The 12,991-nt window shown below is 30.0% G+C and overlaps 1 protein-coding gene across 2 annotated transcripts in view; it reads right to left on the minus strand.

The window, feature by feature from the left end:
* Positions 1 to 4,628: 4,628 nt before the first annotated feature.
* The window catches only part of LOC126879911 (putative ankyrin repeat protein RF_0381), a 29,652-nt gene continuing 21,289 nt past the window's right edge, over positions 4,629 to 12,991 (minus strand). The window contains exon 3 of one of the 2 annotated variants that reach the window (XM_050643254.1): positions 4,629 to 5,799. In XM_050643254.1, the coding sequence (XP_050499211.1) occupies positions 4,838 to 5,799 (962 nt within the window). In that variant the 3' untranslated portion in view covers positions 4,629 to 4,837. The remainder of the gene's footprint in view (positions 5,800 to 12,991) is intronic. The other variant, XM_050643253.1, reaches the window with a different exon arrangement.

Genomic DNA, 12,991 nt, shown 5'->3' on the forward strand with positions numbered 1-12,991 from the left:
AAAAATATGAATTTCACTCAGGAGTAAAGTACCTATATTTTTCACAATATTGAAAATTATTATTACAAAAAGTTGTTTAGAATTAAAAACAATGTTTAAATGTGCAATTACATACATGCAGAGCTATTTATGAAGAATAACTTTTTTTCGTAAAATGAATAATAAAAGAGTTATCATATTTGTAATAAATAAAAATGATGTTGGGTATTCATAAAGAGCAAAAATTTGTAATTTTTTTTTTTTTTCAATTAGAAGCATGTAATTGCATATTTGATCTTAGTTTTAATTCCAAACAACTTTCCATAATAAGAATTTTCGATATTCAGAGAAATAAAGGTACTTTACCCTTGAACGAAATTCATATTTTTTGACATACCTCGTATTATATTGGTAAAATTTGATATCTAATTATTGAATCTTAGGTTTAGAGCATGCAGAACTTTTTATGAAGAATAACTTTTTTCGTAAAATTAATAATAAAAAAGTTTCCACCTTAAGTAGACACGCTGTATATTGTACTAGTGACGTCATCCATCTGGGCAAGATGAAGAAATAAGTGATGATTTTTTTAATAGGGCTTTTCATCGATTATCATTTGTTTTGAGCTTCTGTCATATGTTGTATAATCTGTGTATAATATTAATATACACGGATTATACGACACATGACAGAAGTTAGAAACAACTGACTGTAAATGAAAAGCCCTATGAGAATAGGAGTCGTGCGATAGGTCATTTGGAAAGTTATTCAATTCTCTATTCAGCAATATAAACATTAACATATTTATTTATGCAGGATGTATAAATATTTTTTTAATTAAATTAATTTACAGAAAAGTAAAAATAAGTATATGTAATTCATTGAATTCAAAATACATTTTACTGCTATCAGAAAACGTTTTATTTAAAAAAAAAACAAAATTTTTCGCTTAAATTAAATGTTCAAACTGCTATTATAAGAGGCAGGTAGGTGGCAGCTGTAACATCGAATTTAAGCGAAAAACAATATTTATTTTTCAAATAAACATTTTTTTCTGTTTTCTGACAGCTGTAAAATGTATTTTGAATTCAATAAATTACATATTTTATATTCTTCTTTTTGTGTAAATTAATCTAAGTATTTAAGAAAAAATTCGGACACCCTGTATAAATAATTGTTAATGTTTATATTATTAAATAGAGAATTGAATAACCTTTCATATGAGCTATCATATGATCCCTATTCTCATTTAAAAAAATAATCGATTACGCAATCACGCCCAGATGGATGACGTCCCTAGTATGATGTATATGGCAAAAAATCATAATTTAAAAATAAAAATCGACCTGTTTTGGAAACTTTTTCCAAAATCACCCATTTACGAAAATATGAATTTATTCCAACATTTACGTGCTCACTGTATACATTTCAATAACTAATACAGTATTCAATGAATACAATAAATTATTATAATCAGTCACTACTAATTATTTATTTTTTAATGATTATGTACAATAATACCAAAATTAATTTTGTACCTATGTATATTTAAATATTATCGTCCTAAAAACTTCTGTCCTCAAACATAACTTGAGTGTTCCGATAAAAAAAATAAGTTATTAAATAAATGAAAAAATGATATAAACCAAGCTAGTGGCTTTTTTCTCATTTCTTTTGTTACGTTTGTCCATTTGCCCATTTAATAATATTCTTTAGGTACCTTGTAGTGCTGACTCCATACCACTGGCAGATGTACGAAAAACCAAGATAATTAGATGTATAAAAATGTGAATAATCAGATAAAATACAAAATTAAGCAGGCGAAATAACAATTTGAAAGAACAACAATGCGCAGAAATAGAAGAATTCCAGAAAAGACATGATAGTTTTAACACATATAAAAAATTAAAGAATTAACTAAAGAATGGATATGGTTTTAAAGGTATTAAGAGGAAATAAAAAGGCATTAAAAAAGAGCAAAAATGGTAAAGCAGTAGATCCAGACCAAATTTCAGAAAGCTTAAAATGCATATAAATGATGAATCCTTATAACATTATAGTAGACTTGTTTAACACAGCGTACAAAACAGTAAACATACAAAATGGTTACTCTCCATCTTTTGTGCTATCCCTATCCCTAAAAATACAAACGCTAAAGATTGCAGTGAACACAGAATAATCTTGAAAATAATGCATGGTCGTATAAAAAAAACTAGAAGTAAGGAATAGATTATAGCTAGTTTGGGTTCAGAAACGGACTAGGAACCAGAGAGGCGTTATTTGCTTTTAATGTGATAGCTCAAAGATGCATAGACCTATATCCCGCGTATGAAAAAAAAGTTGATTAATAGCAAGCTGAAAATTTGTTAATAGCTTAACGGTATCTAGTCGGACAAACTTTGATGTACCGGAACACTGGAACAGAGGAAGTTTTAATTATGAAACAGTTTAAAAATTTGGAATGTCAGATTACAAAAACGTCCCATGTATTTTGTCGGACAGAACATCCAATTGATTTGTTACTCTTTCTTTTACATGGAACGTTTTCATAGGCTGACATTCCAAATTTTTAACCTGTTCCACAGTTAAAACTTCCCCTGTTCCAGTGTTCCCATTCATCAAAGTTTGTTCGACTAGACACCGTTAAGCTATTAACAAATTTTCAGCTTGCTAATAATCAACTTTTTTTTAGTACACGGGATCCAGGACTAACATGGATAGGAATGTGGATGTGCATGTTTGTTAAGTTGATTTTGAAAAAGCATCTGACAAAGACATTTAAAATTAGTCTAAATTCTAAAGACAAAAAACATATACAAAAGGGGCTTACGAATAATAACAAACCTTTACTGGAATCAAAAAACACAAATTGTAATAGAAAACTAACCCAGTCCAGAAATTGAAATCAGGAAAGGTAATTGGCAGGGATGTATTAATTATGTCTCCATTACTATTTAATCTATATATCCTCTATGTGCCATCTCCGCGACGAAGGTTGGCAATCATCATGGGTATTTTGACCTTCGAGGCAGCTGCTCTTAACTGTTGCCTTGAGCTGCAACGAAACCATCCTCTCAGGTTCTTCAACCAGGAACCGTATCTCCTTCCTACGCTTCTACTACCCTCTATTTTTCCTTGAAATATAAGTTTCAAGATGCTATATCTTTCGCCTCTCATCATAATGTATGAGATATTGCAACATCCTTTCTTTTATTCTGTTTTCAATTTCCCCCTCTGAGCTAATTCTCCTTAACACTTCTATATTCGTAACTCTATCTACCCATGAAATCCTGAACACTCTTCTAACAGTCTACATATATTGTTCGTCCGCTATAACTATTCCCATGCGTCACGATTCATTTTCAAACAAATTAAGTCAAAACATAAAGTGGAACGTACGCCGATGTGTGTAGTATATAGTATACCAGCGGTCCTCAAACAGTCGATCGCGATCGACCAGTCGATCGCTAAAGTTTTTGAAGTCGATCGCGATTTACGGAAAAAATACACATGGAAAAGGTGGAGACTGCGCTCACTTGTGGATGATATGAAGTGCCATGCACTTCATGAAGTGCATTTACATCCAAGTAAAATTAATATGAAAAACATCTTTAATTACAACTCTCTGTAGTTACAACGTTTTATCAAATAGAAATGTGAGATAAAGTTTTTTATTGTCAATTTTTTTACTAGCAGTCGATCGCTGGACGCGTGCTGTTTATGTGGTAGATCCTATGCAGTGTAAGTCTGAGCACCACTGTAGTATACAGTATACAAAATGTATATACACATCGACGTTTGTTTCACTTTATGTTTTGACTTAATTTGTTTGAAAATGAATCGTGACGCATGGGAAAAGTTATATCAGATGAACTATACCTAGTGAATGTTTTATGTATAAGTGAATATGTATAAGTGAATGTATATAGTGAAGCCATTATTGAAGAAGCATACTATCTCAAAGTGAAGGAATAATAATTAACGGAAGATCTATTTATCAACATAAGATATGCCGATGACACCATGATTATGGCAAGCTCTACTGAACAGCTCAAATTACTACTTCTTTTTTAAATAATATTACTATTAAACAAAACACTTTCTGTGAGGAATATGGACTGAAAATGGATACAAAAAAGACCAAATACATGATGCTAATTAAGAAAACACACATACAAACAAGCATACGTTTGGGAAATGTACCGATAGAAAAGGTTGATAAATACAAATACCTAGGAACCTGGATTTCAGACAATAATGATCAAACAATAGAAATAACAGCCAGGATATAAGTAGCAAGAAATGCGTTTGTAAAAATGAAAACAATTTTCTGCAACCAAGACCTTAGATGAAATTTTAAGACTGATAATACAGAAAACAGTAAGAGGCGGAAGGAGTATAGGAAGAAGGAGAGTGTCATGGTTGAAGAATTTAAAGACTGGTTTAAATGTAATTGTATAGAATTCTTCAGAGCAGCGGTAAATAGAGTAAAGATAGTGATGATGATGATATTCAACCTCCGATTGGTAGACGGCACTTAAAGAAGAAGACGAATAACAATTAAAAGTACGTCGGCCACACTAGAGATATTGAGTGACTTTAGAAAAAACGTCTGCTTAAGTTTAGGTTGTCGCTAAAACATTTGTGGCTAGAATTTTGAACATATCCTTTATTTACATAAGTTTATTTTTGTTTTTTTTTACATTATCAAAGTAATTACAGTGTTAAGTACCTATAAATTTCTGAGCGGGTGTATTTTAGCGGGTAAAATAATCAAAATATGTAATAAAATAATTTCCTTTTTGAAATATATAAAAATATTGAAACATATATAAAAAATAAGATATGGCTAATAAAATTAGACAGTTACTGATTCGATGAGACTAGAAAGATCCTTATTGTTTAGCATTTGTAAGATGTTTATTTTACACTCCAATATAAGGTTTGGAACGATGATATACATTGCAGCACTAGCTTTTTCCAGTAACAGTAGTCTTTCCTTAGCGTTATGTACTCCATCTAAGATCATTGGCAAAAGGCTGGAGTAACTCGGATATTTGTCAATATACTTTTTAATATTTTCCAGTTCTTCTTGAAATTCGCGGTTGCGTAAAAAATTTAATAATTTATTTTTATTACGTAAGGCTTGTAAAAAGGTATATAAAGACACTGTGGTATTTTCTATTAAACAGGTTTTCATTTGTTCGATTTCTTCTTGGCACTTCTGCTTAAATTCGTTTATGCGCGTTTCACTTGGAAAATAAATAGGTGTTGGCACTTCTATATCTTTGTAAAATAATAACATATGTTTTACTAAAAGCTCGGTAATACGTTTCACGGGTTCAAAATCGGCATCCCACTCTTTATACACACAATCCAATGGTCTTCGGCCTCTTCGATCTACTGCCATTACATCAGCTCCTTTATTTAATAAGACTTGTATAGCATCACAGTTAATATGTTTTGAAGCTAAATGTAAGGCAGTAGTACCTTCAAAAATAATTTTACCATCGATACTTGCTCCGTTTTCAAGTAAAAACGAAACCATTTGTGGTTGGTCATATTCAGCAGCGGCATGCAACAAAGAGTAGCCCTCTACTGTTTGAAAATCAGCACTAATGCCTATTTTGAAGAAATATTCCAGCATTTCTTTTTGATTAACATGAACCACTTCGTGTATTAGGGTTTCGTCTTGAAAATCTATGTCAAGATAAGACATTGCCCCGCTTTCTATAAGGCGTCTTGCTGCGCTAAGGAATCCATTCCTAACGCATATATGTAGAGGTGTTTCTCCATCATAGAAACCATCGAGTTTAAAACCTTTTTTGATCAACGCCTCGATAATATCTTCACGATTTACCTCACATGCATAGTGTAAAGCTGCTCCACTGTTAGACATATCTGCTTTCGTAATATCGGCATTACATTTAATTAAATATTCAACAATTTCTGTGTGACCCCTAACCATAGCCAAACTTAAAGGCGTTCGAAGAGTCCTGGTACAAATATCAATATGGTACAATTTGTTTTCTACAAAATATTTGACTATTTTAAAATGGCCTTCTTGTGCTGCTACGTGTATTGGTAGTAATCCGTTGGAACATTTAGTTTCTAAAGATGCACCATACGCGATTAATAATTTTAAGACACCAAGATGACCACGCCAGGCTGCCCTGTATAGAGGCGAAGGTATAGATTGACCAAATCGATTTACATTTGCATTAACGTTCGCATTTCTTTTAAGCAAGAGTTCGACTATTTCTAAATCTCTTTTATAGATAGCTGTGTGTAACGGTGAATTTCCTAACGGATCTATATAATTTACGTCCACACTTTTGTCTAGCAATCTGGTAACTTCGGCATAGTCACGATTTTCTACTGCTAATATCAACCGCGATCCATCGATATCCATTTTTAATTGCTTGCCTAAAAATAATTGAAAAAAATTAGTGAGGGTCCAGAAGTAACAAAAACATCTAGACAATTTAGATGCATGAACAATCTTTCGGTATCTGGGGAAAATTTCAAGGCATATTTAACTTCAAATGTAGAATCGAAAGAATTAGATGTGCGTGTTTATTTCGAAAAAGTGGAAATGGCAGATTATCATGGCGAAAGTACTTAGCTGATTTTAATAGGGCTTTTCAACGATTGTCATTTGTTCCGAGCTTCTGTCATAGGTCCTATAACCCGTGTAGGTATATTAATATTATCTAATATACGGAATTATATAAAATAGATTATAAAATTTATAGATTATAAAACAGATGACGGAAGCTCGAAAGAAGTGACAATCGTTGAAAAGCGCTCTAAATATTTTTTACACTCTCAGTTTTTGAGAACATACACCTGTTACCGTTTTGACTTATTACCCCAGGCTGTGGGTGAAAAAACGTGATATAATTCAGGAATTTTTGAAACCTATCAGGTGTTGTAAAGGACGATGCCAGGAATAACTTCTACTAAAATGTAACCAAAAATATTGTGCGCTTTTTTTTTTCTATTGCGATTTTCATTTGTTAAATTTGCAATTTTTAATGTTTTTTAATTTTGCAGCTTAGGATATTGATTTTAGAGAATAACTTTTTAATAGAAAGTTGTAGTAAATTAAAAAACCTACAATTTGAGCTATGGTAAGTTTAATTTCGTTAATTGGTTATTGCAAAACAGCCTGGGAAAGGTCCAAAATGGCCATTTTTTACAATTGCATTATTTATTGTACAAATATTTTTTTATTATTTTTTAAAGCTTTAAAATCAAGATCTTTCAATTCCAAACATAAAAAAAAATTGTAAAGCCAGATTAACGAATTTGTTGCTTAGATATTATAAAGTGTTTATCCCAAGAGGTCAAATGTCGATGGCTATAACTTTTTGAAAAAAAATCGTAGAGAGTTGGTGAAACATCCAATCTCCTTCTAAAGAGTTATATTTTCATATTCTGATGCAAATAAATGCGTAAAACCTTTTTAAACCTCTAAGTTTTGGGTTTGAAAATAAGGGGGCAAATTTCGTTAAAACATTTAGATCTGAAGCGGCCCTGTACATCCTATGAGTTTTTAACCTACAGATTATTGTTGCTGAGGATGAAACGAAGATTTATAAAAAAAAATAAAAAATTTCTACGACCAACTGAAGCCGAGATAATTTTTGGATTTGAAAATAAGGGGTCAAATTTCGTTATAAACATTTAGAGCTGAAGCGGCCCTGTACATCCTATGAGTTTCTAACTTACAGGTTATTGTTGCTGAAGACGAAACGAAGATTTATAAAAAAATAAAAATTTTCTACAACTAACTGAATCCGAGATAATTTTTTTTTCTTAAATCGTAGTGCCTTTATTTATAACAATTAAGAAATTATTTTACAGTCATTGTTTTACAGTCAAAATTATTTTTGAAATCGGTGCTTTTGCAAGCGGCCGAATTTTGCAAATCGCCCGGCTCGCTTCAAATCCGCGCGCTAGGAAAATTTTTACGTAGGTTGTATTAAATTTTGACAGAAAGCAATTTAATAATATTACCATTATAATAGACAGTCTATTTACCACTGTATTTGTTTTACCTGATAAACTTTTATATGTGAAATCCAAAAAGAATAGTCACTACAAGAAAAAGTTTTACATTGTATATTATAGTAAGAAGTAACATTATTATTATTATATTTATATAACAATGAAAAAATTAAAAATAGAGTTATATATTTCATATATATGTATCATTTTTGTAATATTATTTCTTCAGAAATTAAATTTCACATATAAAAGTTTATCAAGAAAAACAAATACAGTGGTAAATAGACTGTATATTATAATGGTAATATTATTAAATTGTTTTCTGTCAAAATTTAATACAACTTACGTAAAAATTTTCCGACCGCGCGGATTTGAAGCGAGCCGGGCGATTTTCAAAATTCGGCCGCTCGCAAAAGCACCGATTTTAAAAATAATTTTTAATAATTAAATGTAATTATATTTTTTAATAATTTTTATTTTAAGATGATATAAGTCTTTTTTTAGTCAATGACTGTAAAATAATGTCTTAATTGTTATAAATAAAGGCACTACGACTCAAGAAAAAAAAAACAATTATCTCGGCTTCAGTTGGTTGTAGAAAATTTTTATTTTTTTATAAATCTTCGTTTTGTCTTCAGAAACAATAATCTGTAGGTTAGAAACTCATAGGATGTACAGGGCCGCTTCAGCTCTAAATGTTTTTAACGAAATTTTCCCCCTTATTTTCAAACCCAAAAATTATCTCGGCTTCAGTTGGTCGTAGAATTTTTTTATTTTTTTATAAATCTTTGTTTTATCTTCAGCAACAATAATCTGGAAGTTAAAAACTCATAGGATGTACAGGGCCGCTTCAGCTCTAAATGTTTTTAACGAAATTTGCCCCCTTATATTCAAACCCTAAAATTAGAGGTTTAAACATGTTTTACGCATTTATTTACATCAGAATATAAAAGTATAACTCTTTAGAAGGGGATTAAATGTTTCACCAACTCTACGATTTTTTTTCAAGCCTTCGACATTTGACCTCTTGGGATAAACAATTTATAATATCTAAACAATAAATTCGTTAATCTGGCTTTATAATTTTTTTTTATGTTTGGAATTGAAAGATCTTCATTTTAAAGCTTTAAAAAATAAAAAAAAAATTATTCGTACAATAAATAAAGCAATTGTAAAAAACGGCCATTTTGGACCTTTCGCAGGCTGTTTTGCAATAACCAATTAACGAAATTAAACTTACCATACCTCAAATTGTAGGTTTTTTAATTTACTACAACTTTCTATTAAAAAGTTTTTCTCTAAAATCAATATCCTAAACTGCAAAATTAAAAATCATTAAAAATTGCAAATTTAACAAATGAAAATCGCAATAGAAAAAAAAACGCACAATATTTTTGGTTACATTTTAGTAGAAGTTATTCCTGGCATCGTCCTTTACAACACCTGATAGGTTTCAAAAATTCCTGAATTATATCCTGAAATCGACCTATTTTTCACTCACAGCCTGGTAGTCTGGGCTGATTATCGGAGAATAGGCCATTTTTGAGAAAAGTTATTTACCAGCAATTTTATTGCTGGAATCGAATTATAAGATCTCATATATTAATAATATAGGTATGCAAAGTCCTCAGATAGTGTGCTACTTTTTTTATAAACAAAATGGCGCACGAAAATCGTGTTTTTTTCAATTATTGCTCTATAACTCCGAAAATTTTAACTTTACGACAAAAATACTCAAATAAAAATTCACCGTGATTAAATTCTGCATAGAGACGTGTTTTTACCGATCTGCTCCGACAAAAATTTTCTTTGGAAAATGCGGGTTTTCCCAACAAAATTTTTAATTTTCAAATAAAGTTTTATAAAAGTAATTATCTACCAATAATTAAATAATTTGGTGACTTAAAAGCCTTCTTTTTTTAGATTATATTTTCAGAAGCTGGTGAAAATTGAATGAATATTTTAGCAACAATTCAATTGTTAATTAATAATTTACGGTCGCAATAATAACCAAAATAATTATGATACACTGATCAAACTTTGAAATCTTATAAAGATGAGATGCCTATTTAACATTTTCTCGACAAAATATTAATTTTTAATTTTTTTGCATAATCTTTAAATGTTTTAAAAAAAATATTTATAAACAAATTAACGTTTCTCAGAAAGTTTTTATTATATTATAATTTTAAAAAATAGCTAAAATGCACATTTCAAATATCTTGAAAATGAATGCTTTAAAACTTTTTGCAACCATTTGCAAAAAAGTTATGAAACAGCAAAGTAAACATACGATTACTACGGTGTTTATAACTTTTTTTAATTCTTTCAAAGTGTAGAAGTGAGTTTAAAGTACAAGCTAATTATTTACAAAAAAATATCGATTATAAGTTTAATGGTTATATTTTAATTAAATATTATAAATATATGTTTTTGTAATTTACACGCGCGAAAGTAGAGTAGAATAATACAGTACTGTAGCTAAAATGTTCACTCGGAGCGACGACCGGCGGCCGCGACGTACACTTTTAATAAATAATGCTCCGTGTCAGTCGCTTCGAGTGAACATTTTAGCTCCGACTCTGTATCAGGCCTACTTTTGCGCTAAAAATTACAAAAAAAAGTATTTTTAATCTTTGATTAAAATATAACCATTGCACTAATTTTTGACATTCTTTGTGAGTAATTAGATTGTACCATATTTACTTTGCTGTTTCATAAATTTTTTGCAAATGGTTGGAAAAAATTTTTTAAGCATTCATTTTCAAGACCTATGAAATACGCATTTTAAGTATTTTTTTAAAATTAGGATATAATAAACACTTTCTGAGAAATTTTAATTTGTTTATAACAATTTTTTTTAAACATTTAAAGATTATGCAAAAAAATGAAAAATTTATATTTTGTCGACAAAATATTAAATAGGCATCACACCTTTATAATCTTTCTAAGTTTGATCAATGTCTCATGATTATTTTGGTTGTTATTGCGACTGTAATTTCTTAATTAACAATTGAATTGTTGCTAAAATATTCGTTTCATTTTCACCGGCTTCTGAATTTATAATCTATACCAAGAAAACTTTTATTTCACTAAGTTATATAATTATTAATAAATAATTACTGGCCCAAAAAAATTATTTGAAAATTCGAGATTTTGTTGGGAAAACCCACATTTTTCGAGGAAAATTTTCGTCGGAGCAAATCGGGAAAAACTTGCCTCTATGTAGAATTAAATTGGGGTGAATTTTTATTTGAGTGTTTTTGGTGTAAACTTAAAATCTTCGGAGTTATAGAGCAATAATTGAAAAAAATACGATTTTTCGGCGCCATTTTGTTTATAAAAAAAGTAGCACACTATCTGTAGACTTTGCATACCTATATTAATAATATATAGGATCTTATAATTCGATTCCAGCAATAAAATTGCTGGTAAATAGCCTTTCTTTGTACTTTACTAATTAGACCAGCGTATTATAACTATTTTTTTTTCAAAATTTAAAGATTATGCATGAAAAAGAAAAAATTATATTTTGTCGATAAAATATTAAATAAGCATCTCATCTTTATAATCTTTATAAGTTTGATCAATGTATCATGATTATTTTGGTTTTTATTGCGATCATAAATTGTTAATTAACAATTGAATTGCTGCTAAAATATTCGTTTAATTTTCACCGGCTTCTGGAATTACAATCTATACCAAGAAAGCTTTGATGTCACTAAGTTATTTAATTATTGAATAATAATTACTTACCTAAAACTTTATTTGAAAATTAGAGTTTTTGTTAGGAAAACCCGCATTTTCCGAGGAAAATTTTCGTCGAAGCAAATCGTGAAAAACATATCTCTATGCAGAATTTAATTGCGGTGAATTTTTATTTGGGTGTTTTTGTTGTAAAGTTAAAATCTTCGGAGTTATAGAGCAATAACTGAAAAAAATACGATTTGTCGGCGCCATTTTGTTTATAAAAAAAGTAGCACACTATCTGCGGACTTTGCATACCTATATTAATAATATGGAGGATCTTATAATTCGCTTCCAGCAATAAAATTGCTGGTAAATAACTTTTCCATGAATTTTGCTAATTAGCCCAGAGTATGGGGTATATATAGAAGTGTGTACGAGACATACAGTTTTTTTCTATCTTATATATAAAAATCAATTGCTGTGCGTTAGCCTCGCTAAAACTCGAGAATGGCTGGACCGATTTGGCTAATTTTGATGTTGAATTTTTTGTGGAAGTTCAGGGAAGGTTTATACGGTTTTATATTGTCATTTTAGTAGCCACCAAAATTTTTACAGCTATATGTATAAAATGCTCTTTTTACAGTGTTTGTTGCCATACTCCTCCGAAACAACTTTACCGATTTTTATGAATTTTTGCAAGTATACTCGACCGGACCGGGAGTAGGTTATTATCTATATTTCATACCCGTGCGTCTTAAGGGGGGTTGCCCCCCTGATATTTATTTCTATTTTTTCGGACAATCTCTTTTTTTAATTTTATATTATGTGGAACGTGAAGATACATAAAACCCTAAATTTTCACTTTTCTATCACTAACTGTTATTTTTTAATGGCCATTTAAATATTTTACATCTATATGTATAAACAAAAGAAAGTCGTGACAGTTACCAATACATAACTCGAGAACGACTGAATAGATTTTTATGAAATTTTCCACGTATATTCGACAGGACCGAGAATAGGTTGTTGTGTATTTTTCATATTCGTACGTTTTAACGGGGGCTGCCCCCCTAATATATTTTTTTAGTTTTTTGGTCAAACTGTTTTTTCTTAATTTTGTGTGATGTGGAAGGCAAAGGTAAATACAACCCTAAATTTTCACTTTTCTATCTTCGACCGTTATTTTTTAATAGCCATCTAAAGTTTTGCATCTTCTTATATATAAAAATCAATTGCTGTGCGTTAGTCTCGCTAAAACTCGAGAATGGCTGGACCGATTTGGCTAATTTTGATGTTGAATTTTTTGTGG

This window comes from Diabrotica virgifera, chromosome 2, assembly GCF_917563875.1.
Source record: "Diabrotica virgifera virgifera chromosome 2, PGI_DIABVI_V3a".
In the NCBI taxonomy this organism is placed as follows: domain Eukaryota; kingdom Metazoa; phylum Arthropoda; class Insecta; order Coleoptera; family Chrysomelidae; genus Diabrotica; species Diabrotica virgifera.